The 26,216-nt window shown below is 30.1% G+C and overlaps 1 protein-coding gene across 1 annotated transcript in view; it reads left to right on the top strand.

The window, feature by feature from the left end:
• The window catches only part of LOC103569783 (potassium channel subfamily T member 2), a 60,318-nt gene that overhangs the window by 13,606 nt on the left and 20,496 nt on the right, over window positions 1–26,216 (top strand). The window contains exons 2-8 of the mRNA XM_053741969.1: window positions 6,319–6,398; window positions 8,053–8,152; window positions 8,882–9,080; window positions 16,007–16,081; window positions 18,322–18,405; window positions 19,382–19,476; window positions 24,931–25,114. Of these exons, the coding sequence (XP_053597944.1) occupies window positions 6,319–6,398; window positions 8,053–8,152; window positions 8,882–9,080; window positions 16,007–16,081; window positions 18,322–18,405; window positions 19,382–19,476; window positions 24,931–25,114 (817 nt within the window). The remainder of the gene's footprint in view (window positions 1–6,318; window positions 6,399–8,052; window positions 8,153–8,881; window positions 9,081–16,006; window positions 16,082–18,321; window positions 18,406–19,381; window positions 19,477–24,930; window positions 25,115–26,216) is intronic.

The following is a 26,216-nucleotide window of genomic DNA, read 5'->3' as shown; positions in this document are numbered from 1 at the left end:
TTTTTTTAATAATGAAATTTTTTTAAAAATATCATTGAGAGGAAGTGTAGCGAGAAGGAAGAAGTGTAAAAAAGTTTGATTTCACCCATTGAAGAGACAAGAAGATGACCACTCGTGCAATACCTACTTGAGGACTCTTGACATTTGTCTGCTCAAATAACGAGGCAGTTCTCGGGAGGGCTGTGACTTTTATCTTTTATTTCTTTTCTATGTATACTTTCAAACATATATCTATATATAAAAGTTAAGATGGTGGAATGATGAGTAACGTGTAAAAGTGTTGAGGGTATGAGAAGGTGTAACCACGACAAATCGAAGTATAGTACCATTGGGAAATAAGCTTTCTTGAGCAATCATATCTTTAAGATAAATGCAACCTGGAACACTGGACTCTTTTGTTCGTCTTCAATCTTCAATCTTCAATGACTTTTATTACTCTATCTGTTAACTTTGACTTAAACCTACGGCAATTTCACATTTTACTCTAAAAAAAAAAATTTTACTTATCTGTAAAAAGCTACGGATATTTTTTTATGTAGCAGAAGTTGAGATTACGCGTAAAACCCAAAAATTTGTGGAAAACTTTGTAATAAACTTCATTATTTTCGGCCAAAATGGGGTTGCCTTAAAAAGAAAGTCATTTTTGATAAAATTTGAAAATGTAAAAAAAAATTTCGATGAAAATTTTTTTATTATTAATTTTCATCGTCACTCGAGTCAGAGAATTTTGAAAAATTATTTCTTCTACTCCGAAAAAATATAAAAACAAATTTCCGTCAATTTGCTGCACAGTTTAAGAGTAATAGTTATGAGTAAAAAAAAATGATAATAAATAGATGATTAAGACATCAATCGACGAAGACGTAATCGTAAATCCCGCTCTTATATGTTGGACTACATTTCACTCTGGTTGTACCAGAGCTTGTCCTCGAACGTGACGTGGATACGCTGCTCTGGGGATTTATGTTTCTACAGTATAACGTCTACTCGGCATTACACGGCACTCGGATCTCACCGGAAGTGTCGACCGCGTCGTTGCACGTACACGCGTTTACAGGAATGTCTCTTTACCGTCACACAGCTACTCTATGTCGTTTTTTTCTTCTTCTTCTTCCACTTCTTCTTCTTCTTCTTCTTCTCCAGTATGTCTTTTCTTTAAAATTACCTAGGACCACCCGGAATATTACGGTTGAGTGCCACCAGAAAATGGCGCTACAGCCACTGCTTACACAGTCCGCATTACGATACAAATAGACTTACAAATAAAACTAAATAAAATAAACTCGGCATATAAATTTTTTTTAAAATTACTGAATTTGTCTTTTAGATTACTTTAACAAAAACAACCAATTTGTGTTACTTTATGCTGTCATTCCGACATTTACTTTTCTTTCTTGTAAATAAAAGTTAATTATCTAATATACATTAATACAAACAGTTTATTTAAGGAAAATTCAATTGAGCTGATGGAATAAGTTGTTAAAACCCCGGCAGTATAACTCGTGTATAAATCCTGTCATTCGCATGCACAGCAGTATAATAGTATCCAAGGGTACATTCAACTCTGAAAGACCTGAGAAAGATATACTTTTGAGATATAGAATGACCACTTACTGTGCCACAATTAAATTTAAAATGATGATAAAAGCCGCCTCCAATGGAATAACTTGATAGCCAGACTGCTTATTTCTGTTTCTCTATTATTTTATTTCACCACTGTTCTAAAATTTTTTTTAATTTTCGGAATAAACGGAATAAAATTCAGATCCGAAATCATTCCTGATTTTTCAGTTTTTAATTTAATGAAATTTATGGGAAAATTATAAGTAAAAAGAAATTGTTGAATCGGACTTTGATTTTTTTTCTTAATTATTTATAAATGTTTCACTCGAATAAAAAAAGCTGACAGTATCGAAGTAGGTCGGATAATTATCCACATGACAATAAATAATAAATTAGTCATAAATATTAAATTTAAAAAAAGCATAATCGCTTTAAAAAATCATCAATTTAATATATTAAAAGTTTGTACATAAATATTTATAAATATCAATCATAAGTATTAGAGACATATGACACGACAAAGTTTCCGTTTCAATTAAATTTATTAACTGACGCAGTTTCACTTGACATCGAAATATTGTCACGCAACTTCAGATTGTTATGCACGCAATCCGTCCGGTTCATCCATGTCCGCATCCACCTGAACTATCACATCCTACTTGTTGTTGCCGTTGTAGTTATAGCCACCACAGCCATTACATTAAAATAGTTAGACATGTTTTTTTAATAAAAAATATAAATGGGTAAAATAGAGCTAGAGGCAAGTCTAATCGCTCGTGAATGTCGTCAAGTTTGCGTGACAAGTTTGTCCGAGTAAATTGGCAGTGGAACGCCGCAGGATAATACCTGTGAAAGCCTTTACTTTTCTCTCTACTATCTCTACTTATACATGCATATATCAACATGTTCATAATACATGAACATACGTATATATATTTATATAAACAGACCTCAGTGCGTGACTATAACTACACCAGTTAAATTTACCGCGTTGCGGCAAAAGTTTCTAATTATTTTTTCTAGTCTAATTCTCAATATTTTAGTATTTTTTTTATCAATTTGTTTATTGACTATGTTCATCTCTTGATATATTTTTAATTTTTCAGTTTCACCTCAAAATACCTCGAGTGTCATTGCCTCCAAAAATTTGAGGGGTCAAAAAATTTTCAGGTCGTTCAAATTTAATATTTTTTAAAATGTGAAAATAGACATCTTGTATTTTTTATCACTACTTTCATGATTTTTTACACCCTCATTTATAGAATAGTCGAAAAAAAAATCAACCGAAAATCAGAATATTTAAAATTTGAATTTTCAAATTTTTGTTTTTATTCTTTAGTAAATTTCTATGTTTCAATGAATTTTTGATCATGAAAAATTAATAATTTTGGTAGAAAAATTTAACTCAACAGCTTGAAATTTCACTTTTCTAAATGGTCAGTTACTCATATCAAAGCGAGAAAATATATTTTTAAATTTAATATTCAAAGATTAGAGACAGCTGTTTATGATTTTTTTTGAAAATTTTCTTATTTTTTCGATGCGTAAATTTATTACTGAATATTTTCCATCAAAATTAAAAATAATCATATTTATGATTTTGAAAATTTTCAAAATTTCATCATCCAAATAATTTTCACTCTTCATTTCGATAGTAATTAAGATTCGGCCAAAACTAATATCTGACAAAAATAAGAAAAATAATTTTCAACCCAGTATACATCTATATAGCGATAGATATAGAAGTAGGTTGACATTTCACGAGTAGCTCAATTACCAATAGAAGCAGCATCGAGGAACATTGCAAGCCGAATTGATTCGTTAGAGCATACCTACTATAGTATTGAACTAATTGAATTTCTCTCCAACACCAACGTGTGCCTTTAACACACTTGTAAGATTCAACGACTACCAAAGACACCTAAATATATATATACATACATCCATACATATATAAATATATATGTCTGTGATCTAGTCGGCGACTGTGTACTTGATGCGTCAATATAAAGACGTTTCGATAGAGAAAGAGAGCTAAAGATAAAGTTTATTACGAATTACCGATCCCACTTAACAACTGGGACGTCATCTAACCTTTTGCGAACAACTTGTACATTGACAGACACTGACAATGCACTGATATATATAAAGAGTAAGAGTTGAAGAAGCCAGAGGTAGAGGTAGAGGCAGAGGTTGAGGTATAAAGTAGAGCTAGAGTTAAAGCTAGAGCTAGAGTTAGAGGTTAAGTTGAGTTGAGTTGATAAAGAGGTGGTAAAGAGACAGAGGGATGAAGGAAGAGGCAGAAATACTCGATTTGTAAAAGTAGGAACGGGTCAAGAGCATTCGAGTACGTTGTTCTACGCTCGAGTGACTACGACTTACTTACTTTTCTTCCTCCCTCAGCTAATCTTAAAGTTACCTCTACTTTCCTCGATTTTACTCGTACTCGATTGGTTATACTGTGGGTTTGACTCTCCAGTTGGCAATTTAAATCTTAACATGAATACAAAGTTATCGGTTAAATCTAATATCCTCATCTGATTCCATTCCAATTACCCTAATCAAAACTATTCGATATTTAATTTAAACTTAAATTGATTTATTTATTTATTTGATTTTTATTTAATGCTCAATTTAAACGTAGTCTTGTACATTTTACCGTCTAGTGTCGTGGATCCCTGGAGCGTTGAAGCTGGAAATTGGTCGAACCGGTGTTCGGAACTGAGTACGAGTCAACTTTAGAGTATTCAGGCTGCTGGTTATCGAACGTCGGAGCAAACGTTGTGTCGTACTACTACCACTCCCACCAGAAAACCCTGTCAGATATACAAGGTTCTAGTATACTTGTGGGATGCGACGTCAAACGGAAACCGATTCTACCCATTTTACGCGCCAAAGACTACTGGGAAAATTTTAACATTGAAAAATCAATCGTTAATCCCAGACGATTCATTCAAACTTATTTTTATTACACTTAACTTTTTTTACTATCGAAAAATTGTTTAAAGAGTCGCTTTTTCGAGATCAAGACTTTCGAGAGTTCATATTTTTTTTTTATTCACTATCTAATTACTTAATTATTTAAATTAGATAATTAATTAGTCAAGGGCCGGATTAAATGAGAGCATTAAGAAAGAATTCACTTTTTTGATCCCGAAATTAATCTTTTCCTTCAGTAAAAAAAAAATAATAAGACGGAAATTCAATTATCATTAAAGAAGTTTTCATATTTTTATAAAAATTGAACCAGTGAAATTTAATATTTCCATTGGAGAAAGAAGAATTTTCGGTCCTTATTTAGAAGAAAAATGAAATTTAGTCACTAATTGTTAGGATATTTTAAATAACAAATAAAAAGGAATTGAATAATCCAGAGATTGTGAAAACGTATCCAGGATTGAATTCGAAATAGCATTGGTTGAAAAAACATTTACTCGCAATAACAAAGCAACACTTTATGGTGTCGTTAAAAAAGAAATAGCCGTATTTATGGATGAGTGGACTGGCGACATCGAGGTATGAGTGATACTGAACGAGCAGTATTATTTAAACATGAATTTACGTGAGAACACTTTTATGTCCCTGTGTACCAACAGACACACAGAATCAAGAATTCACTGTGCGCTATAGTACACAGTACACAGTACAGAGTATCTTGTTAAATATACACGTTATCTTGCATTGACTCGCATCATCGAAGCCAACTTTTATGCTCACTGACATGGAACACCGGATCAAGATTGGATATTTCAATTTCCGTGTAGTACCTTCAATCCTACGCGCTTCGATGGCCATCTCGCAGTCCGCTTCCTCCGTCAAAAAAAAAAAAAAAAAAAAAAAAGAAACAAAATAATGGCTCTGTATCGGTCCATGTTTTTTTATTATTGGGCTGCCGCTAAAATTATCAAGTGTCAGTGTCAGTTTCAGCTCGAGTAATATATTGCTAAGTTATAGTACATTACAATTTAAGAATTTGCGATGAAGCCCCAATTTTTGGATGAAAAATTCTGTGGAAAAGTTTTTTCACATGTGATTTTACCTCCAGCTTTTTTGTCTCACCTCAAGGTTAGTTAGGTTTGACGGGCAGAAGAATGCAGAGACTGAAGAAAGAGAAGAGTGGGAAGAAAGAAAATCAGGGTTTTTTTTAATCAATCAAAAACTGGTGCAAACTTGAGCGCAAGTGAGTCGGAGGCTAAAGGCTTTACGGGTTTTTACCTTGCGGCGATAGTTACGCCAAGATTCGTGCCAGGTCAGGTCAAAGAACCAGGTGTCGACCAATCAGTATTATATATATATGTATGTGCATGTAATATATGAAGGTATATATAAGGAACGCGTATTATGGAGCCAAAGCGTATTATAGACAAAGAGCATATAGGCTTTGTTGTCACGTTACAACAAGCTATTTCTAGCAAACATAATTCCGACGCGTTTGCATTTCTATTAATACTTATATGTATGCATTTATGCAACGATATTTTAAATTGCACTTCTTTGTACAGCATAATTTAATATTATTATTCTATTGAGTCAATTAAAAATTTTTTTATTTATTTACAAATCTTTTTAGATTTATAAGTCTATTCATATGTTTTTCATACATTTTTGGTGATAGATTTTTTTTTGGACTGAAATATTCGAATATTGTCTGAAAATTTTTCTGATTGAAACTTTATTTAAATATTTTTATTGAAATATATGACGGAATTTTTGGAAAATATTTCATGCTGATAATTTGATTATTTTTTGTTACAGAGTACGCGTTGAGTATTACGTCAACGAAAACACATTCAAGGAACGTCTTCAGCTGTACTTTATAAAAAATCAACGTTCAAGTAAGTCGATATTCAAATTAGACCAAATAAATTCCGATTGTAAATTTTTCAATGGCTGAGAAAATGCGGCAAATTTGAAAATTAATTTTAGCGACCTCTGAGTTTGAAATTTTTCGTGAGAAATTGAGTAACTGAAGTTTTTGAATTTAAAAAATTTCGTAGAGAAGTAATTCCAGTTGAAAGTCATAAGTTAAAAATCTCTTATTCCGAGTACGAGAGTTTGTAAGTTTGAAGATTTTTTTAAAAGTTATCGACAATCATAGAAAAAGAAAGTTTTGACTTTGAAAACCGATAACTCATGACCTAATTATCTTACGTAAATTCAAAGCACGAGTTTAAGAACCTTTAAGTATTCTCTATAGTCTTTTAATCGATTTTCGATAGAAAATTTTTTATCATGTCGAACTTTTGAAAATCCCAGTGAATTTTAAAATCACATTAATTTTTTTTTATCTCATTGAAAATCAGAAATCATTATTTTGTCTAAGTGACACTTAATTTTCAGTTAAATTACAATTTCAAAATATTCATTACAAAAATACTTGTACTGAAAAAAGAAAAAAAAATAGAAGAATAATTTTCTGGCCAAAAACTCAAATTTTTTCAATTTTCAATGAAATCTTCATATTTTTTCGGTAAAAATTTATCAAATTAACAATTTTCAATGGCATAATCTCTCGTAAAAATAGAATACAATATTTCGAAAAGTTATCATTCCTCTCAGTATACTATACAACCCAAAATTTGAAAATATCTAATTGTATTTTATTTATTATCAATATTAAAAAATAACAAAAGTATGAATAGCCATTCTTTTCCATCACATCCGGCTCAAAAACAAACGTATGCCCATTTGTCATGTATACTATAAAAAAGTAAACTATAGATAAGAGAAAAAGTGATTGTTATTAGCTATGATCCATGATATTTTACAATTATCCAGTAGTTTATCACCCGGTAGCATACGATAAATTTAATATCAGTAAAAATCCGGCGTCGGATGATTGAATGCAGGCGTTCCAATCACTGAGATAACTGTACCATCGCCACCGAAGCTATTTCGCGAATTTAACCAGTGTTATCTTCTCAAACTATACAATATCTATATCTCCACATATATTCGCGGCCATGCCTGTGCCTGTTCAAAGAATGTCAAAAGTAGCGGTACTGTTTTTATTATTTTTTATTTAGTCCTTTTGGGAAGATAAAAAAAATGGATCCGAATAAATCTTTTGATGTCCGATACAGTGACATGGTAGAATGCGCAGAGTTTTCCCCAAAGGCCATGTGACGAAACAATATATAGAATATAACGTTTACGTGAATATACGAGAGGTCAATGAGGAGCAGGTAGAGGTGAAGCTAGTGATGGTAGGTGCGGTATGTTTAGTTATGACTTTCTGTAGCAGAGTTCCTTTGTGTGGTCCACCAATACCTTTTCAATCAAGTTCCGCGTGCTCTAAACACACGTTGCAATTAATTAACTCTAATGCCATACATTTATATGTAGCGAAACTCAATGCCGTATTATAATAGTTTATACTATCGCAATTAATTAATGAGGCAATTCAGAAAAATTATGCCATCGAAATTAATGAGGGATTCGAAAATTAAGATTTTAATTATTTTAAGTAAAAATTTTCTTTTTTCTAAGGTCTGAGGATACGAGTAGCAAATCTTTTCTTCAAGCTGCTAACATGTTTTCTATATATATTCAGAGTTGTTACGGATAATGTTCCTACTTTTGCAGCATGGTAAGTACACCCAATTACTGTGATAACATTTTTAACCTTCGGGCATTGAAAATAATTTTATTTTACTTTTTAAAATAAAAAAAATTTTAGACATACTTAACCCGGATAACTTTACCTTGTTAATAAAATTATCCATTTAAAACTGATGTGTCATTTTTTTTTCATTCACATAACCGACAGATGATTCAGAATTAAAAATTAAAAATTAAGTCTTAATATACGTTAAGGGGTCCAACTTACCCGGGTTGTGCGAAAGTTCACTAGAATGATTATTGATAATAAAATTGTTCCAAAATTTCGATACATTTTCCAAAAAATTGCACGCTTTTAACATTTTTATTATCGGCTGAAATTTTTTCGTTAATTTTCGCGCGTTAAATCGTATTTGCAACTCATGTAGTTGATTAAAATGGTAAAAGAAGAACACATATATTAAGAGGACACTTTTATCAACAAGTTTCATAGTAAATAAAGTAAATAAAGTTTGATATTAATGTGCAGAATTTCAATTCAATTTTTATGTTCTTGTTTTCCGCTGATTTCACATCCGCATATTCAAATTTTTTTTAAATATTCAAAATTTCCCGCAATAATTTATAAAATTTTCATATCATGTTTGACATATGCATTAAATTTCGATGAACAAAATAAAAGAAATTTTTTTTCTGGTTAGAATTGAACTATTTTTTCTTTTGATTAAAAAAAACCTTAAATTTTGTGTGCGGACAGTTACGGTTGTGAAGCAGGAAACAAGTCGGACATTCTGGCGTCACAAATGCTCACAGAGGAAGCATTCCAGGAGCACCCTACCATCAACTGGGACGCTATTTTGTGGGTGAGACGCCCTTTAGAACTGTGGGTCGTTCAGGTGATTTTGGCAATCGTATCACTGACCGAAGCGCTATTGCTCGCTTATCTCGGATACAAGGTATGTTACTTTATTGTCATCTTTTTTTTTCACCACATATTCACCGCACGTTACCTCATTTTAAGCTGTGCTCATATAAATTATAAATTTATCACGTTAGGAAAACTTTCCAGGCGCCAGAAAGTTCAAAAAATTTAATATTCCTCGAAAACGAATCTGCAATTTCAGTTACTAATCATAATTACAAACTCATTTAGTGTAATAATATACAGCGTATTTACACAAGTTATATATGTATATATTTATATATGGATATGTAATGTTAATAAACTACGAATATTAATCCAAAGTTTCACGCTTCCATAAACATTTTAACTCGAACCCACTTCGCTCGAGATTTTGCCTGCTTTATTAGATATTACAAATTTTCATCGCAGATGGATTCTGTTTACGTTTAAAGCTCAAAATACATATATACATGCGTACACCTATACATATATTCATATGTACATATATACATACATCCATATATACATATATCCAAATATATATGGCCGTAGACTGGACTATTTCCCTAAAGTTTCCATAGACCTAAACTTTAAATTATCGATGATAGTTCATCTCTCGTACCAGTAGTGCAGGTACATAAATTTATATATGAAGGTACGATAAGCAGAATTTGGTGCACTATGGAGCCAACTTGTCTGTACTTTGATATTTTGATCGTATATAGTGTACGGATCGTGAAATTCGGGATGACGAAACTCTACGAGCGTTAAAAATTTTAATCACTTACAAACTAAATCATCTTTGCTTTATATATGTATATATATTTCACATATATAGGGCTTGGAGGTATATAGGACCTGTATTATACCCAGCAAGCTTACAGTCGTTAAAATGAATGCACAAACTCAAGAAATTAAATTTAATTGCCGCTATAATATACAAGTAAGATAGTTCGTTACGAAATGGAAACTTGGGAGAAATAATTCATTTACTATTTATGTGATATTGTTTCAAGAGTTTTTATTTTCAATTTATTTGATCAGTTTTTCAATTTTTTTTTAAATCTACAAAAAAAAATTTTTTAATAACATTTTTTTTACATGAACGGAAAGAAATAATCGGTAGCTGCTACCAATTATTTCGGTAGCTGCCACTGATTTTTTTTTCAGTAGCTGCTACCTATTATTTCAGTAGATGTTACTAATTATGTCGGTAGCTGTTACCAATTTTTTTTGGTAGCTACTACCAATTATTTTGGTAGCTGCCACTGATTTTTTTTTAGTAGCTGCTACCTATTATTTCAGTAGCCAATACCGAAATTATTCTTAATTTTAGTTTTTTACCCGAATAATAATTTTGATTCTTCCGAAAAATAAAAATTTGAACAAAATACTCTTTTATAAAATTATTGACAGTAATTTTTTGTCATAGGGAGTTTGAAAACCAAAAACTTTATTATTTAATATATCAATACTTTACAAAGAGTCGAAAATTGGTAAAGAAACACTAAGTAATTTAAAAGTGTATTTTGAAAGCACTCTATTCAAACAGTTTAATTGAATCATGTTCATAAGGGAAATTAATTATAGGGTAGACCAAAGTAAAGTAAAACACTAAAGAATTTAAGATTTTAAAAGTTTACTAATCTAATACTTTTATTAGATGTTTTTTGCTCGCACTAGTGCATTAAATTTTGTCACAAAAGTTTTAATTTTTTCGTAATAATGAATTTCAATTATTTGAAAATTTCAAAAATTTAAATTATTCGCGCCATAAAAATAAAAATTTTTTATTTAGATCAGTTGATTCCATGTTTGAATTTCGAAATAAAAAAATATAATCATGTGCAAATATAATTAGCAAAGTAAATAAAAACCAAAAGTAGTAAATATGAGTCGACATACAGAAGGTTAAAAATGATAAATCGTAAAGATAAAATATATTCGAGGTGTTTACATTGACTGTGAGTTGTTTGAAAGAGAATTTGTTTTAGTTTTATAATGTTTTTTGATAAATCGTACGCAACCTTTTTTGCCCCGATAGTAAAAAAAAAAAGCTTTGAAGGATAAAAAGTCCTATCTAAACAGCTGTCTTCAAAGGAAAATACCTTATCTTGCTTTTCTATATTTTTTATCTGGTTTTTTATTTCTGATTTCCTTTTTTTAGATTCTCCTTTTTATCTCCCACACTTACTAGCTTACTTGCTATTCCACTCGGAGCCACTCATGAGACACATTGAGCTGCGAAACAGACCGAGTTGAGCTTAAAGTATACGCTCGGAATTCCTTGTTGTCGAGAATTGATGGTAGGGCGTGTGTATTACACACGAGGACTAAGTGGCTTCGGTTTATTTTCTAGGACGTCCCGTCGGGAAGTGCTTCAATCTCAATCTAGATGACGATCATTAGTGGATGTGCATTTCCTGTGAGATGCTTTTGCACCATAAAAACTTTATTCTCACCCAAACTCGATTAATATAAGTAAATAGCTTTTGTTTACGTTATTTCAGAAATAAATTGCTTCGTTCCAACGAAATTTATATCGATTTATAAACTTTTTTATATAAAACACAAACTCATTAGTGCACTTCGATTCCTCATTTAATTTCCTCTCGTTAGAGTACCCACATCGATATGTTCGCTTTTCAAAAAAAAATAATGTTCAAAATTCTCATTATTTTTTACCAAAAAAATCGATTATCGAAATATATCGTTGTGGGTACTCATTTCACGTGAAATTCTATCAATTACTTGAATATCGTGACCATTTTATTGTAAAAAATTTTTCCGCAAAATATTTACCCAAATATGAATTTTTAATGTGAAAAAGTTTGAGCGAATGAATTTACTCAATGAAAGCCTAAGAAAAAAAAATTTGAAAAAATTTTTTGAGATTAATATCTTCAGTCAGCTATCAATAACAATACCCGGTTGTTTTTTGTTCTGAATCTCGCGCTATGTATCTAAAAATCACAAGAATAAAGTATCAACCCATCATCGCTATCGACACCGCACGGCTATTAAAAAAGTCTCGGATTTTATACACAAAGTTGTGGTGGTAGCGGTGATGGTCGTACCCACTATGATGAGATTGCTTTTACACGATATCCCAAGCTGTTGAAAAGCCATCGGTAATTCAAGTGGAATCCTGCACGTACAAGCGATAGAACGATAACTCGTCTCGGTAAAATCGTCTTTTGCTCTCTACCACTTCTACTTCTATATCCAGCTTCAACTCCACCTCAACCTTCAGAATCACCAGCGCTAGCACTGGATCTACATCATCATCATCATCGTCTTGTTCGTTGTAGTTTTCATATCGTAGCTCGTATAAAAGCATCCACACCAGAAAAGTCAGAAAAGTTCACAAGTAAAAGGTTAAAGAGACGTACAAGTGTGCAGTACCCTCGGGAACCTATAAAGCCCGTGCTTCAGTACCATCAACGAGAAAAAATATTAAAAATAAAAAAAATATTGAGCAGGCAAGAGGGTTAAAAGTAGCAGCAGCAGTACCACAGACGCTACTGCTTGCAAAAAGCCTGTTTCCTTATACGGTAAAACGTTGGTTGGGCTTTGGGGGATGCCAAGTAACAGGATTGGTTCTGGTTCTTAGGTTTTCAAGACGACCAACCCGATCTTACCCTTTTCAACCACGTCGGCACCTTTATGCTGCCGCGCTACTGAAATTGCATTTACGCAAACCCTCTTTACTTTACATGTCTCTCTCTTTCTTAACATATATACACATATATGTACATATATATAGATCCACTAAATTTAAGTAACATTCTCATACTCTTGAGCACAATTTGGCCTTTAATATCTCATTGTTTTTACTGGTATTAGTTATACTGAATACCTCAGTGAGCAAACGTTTGCGAAATTTCACAACCATTGAGCATATAATTCCTTTAAGATTTCAAACTACCACTGATTTACTATCTTCAAATTCACAGCTTTGTATACTAGAATGTATAATTGTCTAGAGTCTGGAGTCTCGAGTTCGGAGACTGGAGACTAGACTAGAGTAAAACAGAGACCAGAGAGAAGTTTGCGGCTGCTTATTTCCTGAAGCGTGATGCTACTGAAACAAACTGGAATGGTGATGCCTGACGTTCTCTTGATATGTTGCTCTGGACTTGTGAGCTCGGACTTCCAACTATGCCAGTTATTATATATCTTTATATACATGCGGGGGAGACTCGGACTGAATCGAGATTCTGAGAAAAAAATTCACCTTTTTAATCCCGAATTCTTCAGATTTTTTCCTTTTTCTTTGCATTTAAAATCCTTGTGCTATTAAAATCCTTCTTCTATTCGGGGAAAATTTAAGTTTTTTAAATATTCCAAGTATTGAATTTTTTAATTTTTTTTCGGGGTCTCGTACAGACAGACAAAATATAATAGTTCACGTAAAAAGAAAATGTGTAGTGGCACAGGATATACAATCTCAGATGTTACTTACTCGACATTAATCCTCTTTTACCTGTCTATTTTTCAGAGCCGGTATTTATTGGATCAAGTATTTATTGTTCGTGTCTTGCAATATATAAATTATATTTTATTGCTACAGAGCAAGCACTTTTGGATTTCCGAGTTTCTCGTGCTCTTCACTTATATTTTCTCGTTCTTTATGATCTGATAAATATATATTTACACATACGTTAGAAAAATGATAAATATATCGCACGAAGATATATCATGTTTCCTGGTTTTACTTTTTTTTCCACGTCCTAATTTTTTTTTTTTTTTATTTATTTCCGGTCCATTTTCGCGGTGGGTTTTTTATGAAAAATTTTTAAACATCTCTATCAAAGTAATGAATACATGCCGATTTTTTTGAGGTCTCTTTGCCGTGTTTTCGTATTTGGTGAGCAAACATATATATATATATATGCATATATATATTAGTTTTTAGTTTATGGCAAATGTTGGTATGATAAATATAAAACTAGATTGAAATGTCGCGGTCAAAATTGCAATTTTAAAATCTAACTTGCAGAAAATATATAGGTAAAAATATTATATTTATATGAAGGCAGTAAATATCTTTATATATTTTCACGCGATCTGAGCACATCGGATATCGCAATACAGGTGTTGGCTGTTGTTGAAAGTTGCATGTTGCAGTTTCTTTTCCTCTTGGAATCATCTGGAATCCTTCACACGGACATTGAGTTCGTTTTCGTTATTCCCCTTTGTCTGATTTCTCTCCTCATTCTTCTTCTTCTTCTTCCTCTTCTTTTATTTTTCCTTTTTTTCTCTTCTTATTTTTTATTTCGCCCGACAATATCTCGTGCTTCATTTTTTTTTTATTTTATTATCGTTATTATTATTATTTCATCTTTATACAACTTCACTATCCACTGATACGGAAAAAAACTACTTTTTCTTTATTATTTTTCTCATAAATATAAAATAAAACAAAAAAACAGACTAGCAAAACTGCGCCTTACAAATTGACAATATTCCATTCTTTTGTTAACTTCAATTGTAATAGGATTCGTTATCACCTTTTATCGATTTACTCCTTATCTATTCAAATAATTCTTTTATTTTTTATCTCTATTAACTTTATTATTAAAAACTATTGTAATAAATTTAATAAGTCATTTTTTTTAAAGCTCAATATAAAAAAATTATTTGTCTGAAATTGCAGAATCAAAGAGGAAATTTTTTTTATAATTGCATTATTCAAATTTTAATTTAAATATTTCTTCAATAATAATAATCATTATTCTACTAACAATGTGTATAATTCAAGCCTTAATTTAAATTATAATGAGATTTAAAAAGTAAAAAATTATTTTCAATATAAGGGTGGGGGAAATGAACCCCTTAAAAAAAAAGAAATTACATATGTTCAGTAATTCTTAGTTGGTTTACTTCTTTCTGTTCCTTACCATGTTTTTGATCTCAATACACTGCGTCGAAAATTAAAAACTTTTAAATTTGGGGTAAAATGGACCCTGTAAAAAATTTACTAAAATTCGGTTATTATTTTATTCCATCTTAATATTTTTCTTTCAAATATTTCGCGGCAAAATTTTCGGAGCCCATTTTTCCCCCTCTTAATTAATTCATAATTTTCACTCCTTAATTTTTATAAAAAAACTTCCGTGTAATTTCTAATGGTATTGAGTAATTAAAAGTAATAACGTACTCTCTGAAATTGAATTAGCGATTTTTGGCCACTAGTTTTAACTGAAATATGATCAAAATTACAAGTTACTCAAATGACAAATCGATAAATGATAACAAAATAGATTATAATAGAAAATGATGATGACAAAGGCACCGGAATTAATTGACTTTACATTGAATTTTAGTGGCGGCTCTACTCACTAATTAAATCACCAAAATTTCATTATGAATCGCAGATTCCGCATATTCAATCCTAGAGAGTCGTCATGTGTTTCAATTTATGCTGCTTTATCGTTAATATAATAATCATCCTAAAAGGCTCGAATAATACACATTATTTTTATATATACTTTTACCGTCATTTCGCACCGCTTTTTTTCGCGCTCACTGTTCAAAATAATTTAGCTCACAAAATTAAAAATTATCTCATAACAGCCTTTATTAAAATTTTCAAATATTTTTTTCAAAATTTATAACATTGCCAATTGTCAAAAAATATTTAAATTATTTTTTCAATATAATTTTAAAAATAAAACCAATTGTCAAAATTTTAAATAAGGACCAAATACCTTGAAAATTTTTTTCAAATGCACACTAAATAATTTTGAGCACAATCTGATAGGGTAGAGCCACCATTTTCGGCCACTGTTCTATTTTTGGACACATAATACTTTATTTTAATTACCGATAGTGTCCACAACTGGCTCAAAAGTGGCCAAAAAGTCGGTTTCTCTACCCTATATATAGCATTTGCTTTAAAAAATTATCAGCCTCATAATTAGATTGTTAAGTAAAATATCTGGGTAAGTTGAGCTGTCTTTCTAACGTTCATAGGGAAATGTGTGGCAGCAATTACTATCATTCCACTTCATATTGGAGCTCGTCAATACGATACCATTTACAATAACGGTGAGTTACTTACAACTTATTTAAATTTGAAACTTTAAAAAATAAAAAAAAAAAATAAAAACCAAGCTATTTATAGTATTTGAATTGAATTAACGTCATTCAAAAGTAAATATGTACTCTAGTAGAGGTATGGAAGTGTGATGCAGTTAGTTATAGTGACAGAAAATGTCAATGCAAACTGATATCTTTGCACTGGTGTCTTAAGTACCAGTAGATGTTGACTATCGAGGACACTTGGCGCCAGGATGTCTCAAGTGCTTTACGCCATCCTCTTCCCCCTCCACCTTTTCCTCATTCCTCTTTGCCGTCATTGACATTGCATCACACTATCACTGAATAGTTAAATTAATATGGTTAATTTGTCTCCAAAAACATCCAGGTTCAAAAAAAATAAAAATTTTTAAATTTAATTTGGAAAATAACATGACTGATAATTTAATCGTTTTAGCGATCCTGATCGTGATTAGTGATGTATACAAACACGATTATAGCATATATGATATATATATGATGTACCAACACATACTTCTTATCTTGTCAGGATTAAACAACTGCAACCTAACTCACGGCTCCCATAATGACGTTAAATTCAGTCATTATATTATCATGGGAATTTAATTAGCTTAAGTCTATTATCCGTGACATAACTAACTGCAACTGAAACTCAGTTAATTAAATTATATTTCATATATATACGTAATGTTTACATGGAAATATTCATTAACTAATACCATCTTACACTAAAAAATATGGGGAGTTAACGCAGATTAAATCCGGGCTGTGGATTTAAATGAAATTCAAATCATCCCGCTGGAAAAACAAACTCTATTTACTCCATATGCGGCAAGATTTTTTTAAAAACTCCAAAACTCCGAGTCGTGGAGTAAATTTCGATTTAAATCGAAGTTTCGGAGCTTTTTAAAAAATTAACCCCGCAAATTTTGGCAGATTTTAATTTAATGATTATTTTTCAATTAGAAAAAAAAAGATAAATACGCGCAGGTACATATCGATATATTTATTGTAATAACTATTTTTTATTCATAAAAAAAGGCGCGACTTTATTATTGATTTTCAATTTTTCGCCCAAGTACCCAGAAGAAATTGCTAACGCATTTTAAATTTCTACTGCGACTATTGCGCAGTTATAAAAAATTTTTTCCTCCTTTAAAAAATATAGTAACTCTGATATATGTATATACATTACATACAGCAATTTATGTTCCGAATAAAATTTAACTAAAAATAAAATTTTCAATTATTTTAAAAGCTATACATATTTTCGACAGGAAAATTTAAAATTAATGATTTTGTAGCCAAAAAAAAAAAAAAAAAAAAAATGAATACATATTCAGCGGTTTTTTTTTTTATTGATTATGATACTGACAGGTAATTTTCACATGCGTTTGATGTGGAAAAAATCAGGTTTTAAAGAAGGAAACGTTTAACTGCTCGTGTCATTTGGTTCAAAAACCGTGTAAAACTATCAGTGGATACCTTTATCCTTATAGAAGCACAAGTACACACACATATACATATATATATTTACGTAAAGTAATAATCGTTTGTTCTGTGCACAGCACATTTCAACAAATAGTAAAATAAAATAAAAAAGTATCCTTGTACTTTCGTTTTGCTAAATTGTCTTTCGAGATATCAAAATCCTTTTTATCCTTAACAACTTGTGTATCGTATTTACATAAAAAATAAGGCTTGTTAAACAAAAAAAAAAAAAAAATACGCGAATCATAGGATGCAAATAATATAAAAAAAATAAAATATATAAATGAATAAATTTTTTTTTTTGAATAAATTGAATTAATAACGAATCACCGAACTAGTTAAATGATTCCACGTGAATACTTTACTACTTGAAACGATATTTGAATTTTTAAAATTAACATTGTTATTCAATTAACAATTAATATGTTTTTAATACCCGGGAATCGGTGTATTTATTTGATGAGATACATCAGGCGTGTATTAAATATCATCTCACTTGCTTTTGTGTTGGCAAATATAATGCATCAATAAAATCGATCGAGTTTATCTCTGACGATTTATTACCACAAGGGTACTTTACTGCAATTAGTGATATATATTACATGGATTTATAATGCGAGTATGATATAGCGTAAAACAATTTCAGTTTATAGAAAATATATTTAGATATATGGTAAATGTCATTGAAGTTTCCGGTATGAAATGGCCACTTGAATTATTAAACTTTTATTTTGCAGATACTCTATCCGCCGATGCGAAATCTATTTATACCGGTGTTTCTGAATTGCTGGTTAGCTAAACACTCACTTGAAAATATGTTTGTAAGTAAAATTTTATTACTTTTTTTTTTCATCTTATATACGATAAATTTTTTTTTTTGGCACAATGGAGTAGCCTCGAAAACTTTTATCAATAAATTTTTTTTATTGATAAACTAAAAAACAGCTTAAAAATTTTTTTTTAGAAAAACGAGTCCAGGAGACCTGAAATTTCTTATAAATAATTTTTTAAAATTACGGATAATTTTGAAAATTAATTTTTTTGTCACTCCATTTTGCTCAAATCTCCTCTTTATTTCGAGTGATTACGACTCACATTGCCTCTTTTCATAAAATTTCAAATTAAACACAACATTCTATTAAAATTAATCCGATGACAGCTTACATAATTTTTTTCTTATTCAAGCCTGCAAAAAATTAACAAAAAATATTTGAAAAGTAATTTAATAGTAACTGAAAAACGAATCGAAAGGGAATACGAGAGCGTCACAAATGGCCGACTTGCAATGTTGCTCACTCGTATGCCCACTCAATGTTTACACTTGCCTCGATTTGTAACGCTCGCAGATTTGGCACCATCGCGCTCGCCATCCGTGTAACGTGTAACGAAGCTCGAAAAAAGCATGTTAGTTACAAAGGGTCATTGAAGCTAAAAAAAACACACGTGTGTTTCAAAGGGTCAACGAATTTCATTAAAGAAAAAAAAATGATATATATATATAACACTATCCTCATAAAAGAGTTCCATTAATAAAAAAAAAAAAAAAAAAAAAAAAAAAACATGTAATTTTTTAATTAACAGTAATTTGAATGATTATGTGCATATGACTAAATAATTAATTAAGTAACCGCGACATTTTCCATTAAATTTTCAACGATTTTTAAAATTTTCAAATATCAAGCTGTCAATTAAAATAAACGTAATTTGAAAAGTCAATTGAATAAAATAAATTGTCATTTAATTAACTTGTAAAATATGTCATATATATATATGAAATACGTTTGTTATTTATTTCAGAATGATTTACACAGAGCTATGCAGAGATCTCAATCAGCTTTAAGTCAACAATTGATGATACTCAGTGTCACTTTACTGTGCCTTGTTTTCACCAGGTGTGTTTACAAATCATTTTAAATAATTAATTAACAGTATAATTAATCAATTGCCATCACACTATAAATCATTTATTTCTCCTACATATGTTTTTAATTTATAATTAATTATTCATCTGGAAATTCAATCAAGCAAATAAATAACGACACCCATATTAATAAATTTATTTTTAAAAATTTTTCGAAAAAGTCACAGCAGTGAACGAGCCGGAAAACTCCTAAGTTAAAAATTTTTTTTTGACTTTTGATTTTTTTCTGTTCCAAAAATGATCGACTCAAAGCTCAGTATTGTTTCAAATTTTGAATTTCACAGTTTTGAACCTTTTCGGAGCATTTTTATATCGAATTTTTTTCACATGAGCATAAAAAAAATAAAATGCGAACATAACTTTCGATTTTTCAAATAAAATAAACTATTCAGTGCCCAATTTCCATTTTTATTCAAAAATTACGCTTTGAAAAATTTTTTTACAAATTAATAGATAGTAAACAATTAACTATCGATAAAATATATCAGGGTCGTGAATACTAGGGAGCTGACAATCGTGTGTTTTACTTCACTCGATATTTTGGTTCCAAGAATAGTAAAAAGTATTTAAAATACTAAAATAAACTTTAACACAAAAAAGTTATAAAATTATTGAGGCAGAACTAGGATGTTTAACATTTAAAAACAAACGGAAAACTAAACATTGACTGCTTCAGGCGTTACAGTACCCTCTGGTGACCTACTATCGCGCATACGTACATTGCAAACACTAAAATGCGCGGGAAATGTTGCCGCATTTATGACCAACGTTTATTCAAATATATACCATATGAAAAAGATTTTTTTTAATTTCTACCGGCGCCATTCGCGAAAAACAAAAAAACTGGTGTTTTATACCTCGTATTTACTCAGCAAAAAAGTTACCACAAAATTACTTTTAAAAAATTTCAAATTTTTTCGTATGCTCATTTTTTATTTTACACAAAACCGAAGGCTGGCGTACTTACGCGTATTCATAACGGCAACAAAAGCTTGTTGTAAACGAGTAAGTAACTAAATTATTCGTCGGTCAATAATCCGAATAGCCGGGAGCTCGTAAAGAATATATAATGAGTAAATACACTGTAATAACAACAATAATGCCAACAACAATAGTAACTACAGGTACACTTTGCATTTTTTATTTTTTTTTTAAACTTTGGTATGCACGCGCTGAAGCGGCTTAATCTATTTTTTTTTTTTACTGACTTTAAGTTAATTAATTAAGGTACGTATGCAACCGAGGAACCCAACTGTACTTACATTCGCACTTTCAAAATTAAACACTCAACATTTTTTATCTTTCAATGTGTTAATTAATGTAATTAATGTTTATGCTGCATATTATTTAATTATCGATTATCGTAATTAATTTTTGGTAACCAAATTAAAACCGATGATAATTAAAAACGGGCATAAAAGTATCGTTTATTGTTCGCTAGTTAAAGCCAGTAATTAAATTATCTGTTGATGTGACTAAAATTTTTGAAATTTATTCCGTTACACCGCAGATGATTTTCATCATTTTTCAATTAATTTAATTTTTGGCGCGAAAAATTTTTTTGACTAAATTTCTAATGTTTCCAAAATCCCTTATTCTCTTGTTAATATTTTACTCGAAAGTACAAGTAATTATTGTACTTAATTTGATATAAAATTATCAATAATACCAAACTGTCAAAAAAAAAAATTTGAATTTTTTGAATCAAATGAACACTCAGTAGTTCATTAGCCAAAAGCAAATCGAAAATAGATGGACACGTTTGATTTTGACTTTCTATTGGCTAACTTCAGTTATAACTGAAAGAAATAATTTGAATTTTTGTATTTGAAAAAACAGCTTACTATAAATAATAAATTTCGTGATGAAAATTAAAACTCGTAGTAATAAAAAATAAATATTTAATGCTAATGGGTTTGCAGGGTATTAATAAAAACAAGTGAAAAAGTTGAAAAAGTAATAAAGTTTGCGTGACAAATCTCAAGTGTCTTTCACATTATGAAATATTAACCCGTCTTCGTCATACAATGCGGTCATTTTACATCGATCTTTTACGTCATGCCGCACCCACTCTAACTCATTTCACGTATTATCTTGTGTTCAGGACCCGAGGAAAATAGCTACCATCATATCATAGATATATAAATAAATATAACTACAGTACATTTTACAAAATCACATCATACACTTTTATAAGTTTATCTTTTAATATTAAAGATGCAATTATCATTTTCTCAAAGTATATTTTCTTTGATGCATTTCAATCATGATATTAAAGCTAAATATTTTTTACTCTCGAATAAAATCGAGTTATTCGTTTAAAATTTACTTTGAGAGGATATGAAGTAGCATTAAATGATAATTAATTTTTAAAAAATGACTTAATAAATTGGATTAATTTATTTTTTTATAGTAATGTCTATAATGTATTATAATTACATAAGGTACTTTGTCGTGGTCAAGGTGTGTCGGCATGAAAAGTAACATTATATGGACATAACTGTGACTGAGTCAAGTGTAAAGAGGGTGGTATGACGATAAAAAGGGAAAGAGAATAAAAAAAAAAATCTAAAGTGCAAACTTACTACGCCCTGACATATATGTGTGTATATATATGTATATATCTTTCCCAATAATAGCACTAGTAGAATGAGTGCTCACAAACTTGTGAGCTTCACTTTGACGGTTGGAAAAGCCCGTGATGTCACACACAAGCCTTGAGATGTTAAAACCTTAGTACTATCCAAACTCATAAATTTTATTTATTTATTTTTTTTTTTTTTTTTTCATAACTTTGTTACAATTTATTTTTAATATAAAAAAATTTCATTAAAAAAACCCGAGTTATTTAAACAAGTAAAGCAAAAATAATAAATAAAGTTTAAGCAGGAAGTTAAAAATAAAAAAATCGTAATTGAATAGAATGTTAAAAAAATTATTTAAACTTTCAATAGATGTTTTTTGTGAAGTGAAAATATTAAATATTGCAGGAAAAAAGAGTAAAAAATAAAAGAGGAATAAAAATGTAAAGAGGGTGGTTAAGTAAACGTAGAGAAAAAAAAAAGGTCAGGTTGTATTGGCGCGGGCGTTTACGCCAGAAAACTTTATTTTAAAATTGTCAAACGTCGTGCGCTTGGATTTTTCCCCCTCAATTCAAAATAAATCGAATTCAAGCGAGAATTGTATATCGTGTTTTATTGCCGGAGAAGTAGATCGTATTGAACCACATTACCTCACGCTCGTCGTTGTCCAGGAATAACTACCCGGGGGACAATATCCTCAACTTCTTCTTCTTCTTCTTCTTCTTTTTCTTATTTTTTTTTTTTATTCTCTGCAACGAAGAACAAAATAAAAAATAACTTTCACTTATGTAACGTTTCCCTCGAGTTTTTTTTTTACCCCTTAAAGACTTAACAACAAAATCGTTAAACGGTTTTATGTTCCAATAAATTGCAATACGTTTTAATTTTTTTATTATTAATAACAAAACATTTAATTTCATGTCCAAATTTAAGTCGAAAAAAAAACTTCCATAAAAAATTCCGCAACAAATTCATCGACCATTAAAAAAAATCTCTTCGACGCTGGGGTTAAACGGGCCACTCAGAAAAAAAAATTTTATTCGTTCATTTCTCCCTGAATTTACTTTTCATCCCCTGCAACCCAATAGAGTTTACCGAAATAAATAAATTTTTTTCCGTTAAATCGGTGACTCATTTTGCCCCAGGTTGCGTCTGTCTTTAAAACAAACACATTCTTCTTGAAAAAAAAATTCAATAACGATATGTGAACTGGATTATTAAACCAGACCACGAGTTTTTTTCATAAAAGTATAAAAATAATACCCGTAACTTATTTTTCAGCTGAAAAATTCAATAGACTCAATACAACGGTTAAAAATAATCCAGCATTTAAATAATTCACGACAACAAACATAACCAAAAATATTTAGATGTGATATTAAATAATAAAGGAGAGATAAAAGGAAAAATTTGTGTTATGTCTGAAGTCAGATGTCTAGGGGTTGTATTGCTAGGTGTCAAATATACTCAAGCCTGAAAAGTATTTGTAAATAATTCTGTATATACGGACGACAAAAGTCGATTTCCGCTGGGTCACACGATCCAATAATAGACACCCCAGGTATAATAATACACTCGACTTTAGATGCACATACAGATTTTAAATAATACTTTTATAGGTGTCGGGATTAATATAAGTCAGTGGTGTGTGTGGCCACAGATAGCCTTTTGCTTCTTCATTGTCCATACAAGTACAATGTGTCCGATAAGTAAACGCTATGCTATGTAGGCCACCAATAAATAACTAATCGACTGACTAGTCTACTCTAGACTTTCGGCTCTTCTTCTTCCTTTCTCTTGTTAGCTCTCTTACAAATCCGTTTATAATATTTGTATTGATTTAATCCTCCTTCGTGAATTATTTCAAAACAAAGCGAGACACGAAATCAACTAAATTGTTGTTATTATTTTTATTTAGTGAATAATATTTACAATATTGGGAAATTCGAACCGAAATGAGATACCGTTTAGCAAAAAAATTTTATTCAAACAGTATTCACTTCTCGTTCATAGGGGATGGGGTAAATTGAACCCTCAGGCAGTGCGGCCATTTAAAAAATTTTTTTTAAAACTGGTATTTTAGTTATTTTACTAAATTAAGGGAAACTGAGCAGCGAACCTGGGGTAGAATTTTTTTTACGTATGATAATTAAATACTTAATATAAAATCGATATTAATGACTTTAATTAATAATTAAAATTTCCAAGACTAGAGTAAATTTTTCTACGGGCCTGCGGGTGACCAATTCTCCGTTCTTCTCGTAGACAAAAAATAAAAATCTTGATCTTGGATATTTAAAAAAATGAAGACTGAGTAAAAAAAATAGGATTGTAAATTGAATTTTTAAGTGGAGAGAATTATTGAATAAATAAAAAAACATGATTGAATATCCATGGGCTAGTAAAAGTTAAGAACTAGGTTGCATGAATAATAGACTTGGAATTGTTACGAGTGTGTCTCTTTAACATGGAGATTGAAGTAAAGTCTATAGTAATACAAGTACTGGGCTAAATAGGAAGTACTGGTCTAAGTATGAAGTAGACTAGACGTCACTCAAGTTCTTAAGTTCCATTCAAGTGAACTAATATTTAACGATAAATAGTCCTCTCAGTAGCTACCAGACTTATTATATATTGTTACAGAATCGGCAAAATTAAAGCTAGAGTTAAACGTTCAATGCTACGTTTGCCAAAGTTAATTTAACTTTTTAAGTAAACTCTATTCAGTTGCAAAAGGCCTACTGACCGTTTTCCATGTTTCGTTTATTTGGTTATCGATCTGGATCAAATTCAGAGAATTGAAGCGGTGGTGTAATTAATTCCGGATTTTTTAATGTTTTCAGTGTGTGCGGAATCCAGCACTTTCAGCGGGCAGGCCACAGGCAACTGAATTTGTTTCAAAGCACGTATTTCGTGGTGGTTACATTTTCTACAGTAGGATATGGAGACTTCGTGCCAGACATTTGGCCCTCCCAGCTTTATATGGTCTGCATGATATGCGTTGCATTATTAGTTTTACCAACACAGGTACCAAAAAATATATTTACTCTTTTATTGAAAAACTCGTTGCATGTGAGTTACTTCTCACGAATTTATTTAATTTATCTCCATTTATTATTTTATTTATGACAATTATGTGCTATGAATATTTTAAATATAATTGACTCAATGTTTTGTCCTCGTTCAAATTAAAATTTTTTTTTTCAGTCTTTGAATTTTTTAATTAAGCGACATCTTTATTAATTAAAAAAAAATTAGTGAAAACTTATATATCTACTCGAATAATTTTTATTATGAATCTAGACCAGAAAAATTTTTTTTCAAATTTTTAAAACTTTTTAAATTCTTTAAATTTTTTATTGGACTTTTTAATTAATTAAAACATGATTCTGAAGTTCGCAGACAATTAAAAATTTTCAAATTTTTTTTCAACATCAATTACAAAAAAAATAAAAAAAATAAAAAAATGCACGTGTAGAAAATTCAAAAAACTATAAGTGCAATTTTTCAAAATATTTTTTTCGTACTTATTTTTTTATTTTTTTAATATTTATTTATACCCAATATATAATTTTATTAATTTTTGTTATTTAAAAAAAATGAAACTTTCGCGGGCTTTAAAAAAAGTTCTATACTGGACACTATTAATTTTTTTTTTTAAATACGGAACGTAGAATTAAATAAGATAAGAACAAGAAAGTACATAAACAATTTTTAATTACCGGGTTTTTTTTTCAAAGATAAAAAATTTTTTGTGCCGTTAAAAGTTGAAAAGAAAAGGTATAGAGACAAATAGAATTTTTTTAAATTTACTTTCAATTTAAAGTTAAGGTCCTCACTTTTTATCTTATTTATATAAGAACTAATTACAAACAATTGAATTTAAAACAAAGTAAATAAGAATGAAGGCTGTTTTTTTAAAAAAGTAAACAACATTCTCGTTAATGCCAAGTCATGTTTAATAAAATAACTGAATAATTCGTCTTATGCAATTTGTTGAATTCTTCATAAGTCCCTTCTGCAGTCTCTATGATATTGCTTTTATGATAAGATAAGAAAAAAGTAAATAGTTTGAAAATAAAACATGATAAAACAAAGAATAAAACAAAGAGAAGATACAAAATTAAGA

Source organism: Microplitis demolitor, chromosome 1 (genome assembly GCF_026212275.2).
Source record: "Microplitis demolitor isolate Queensland-Clemson2020A chromosome 1, iyMicDemo2.1a, whole genome shotgun sequence".
NCBI lineage: Eukaryota > Metazoa > Arthropoda > Insecta > Hymenoptera > Braconidae > Microplitis > Microplitis demolitor.
The sequence above is the reverse complement of the archived record's forward strand: the minus strand, read 5'-3'. Positions and strand labels throughout refer to the sequence as shown.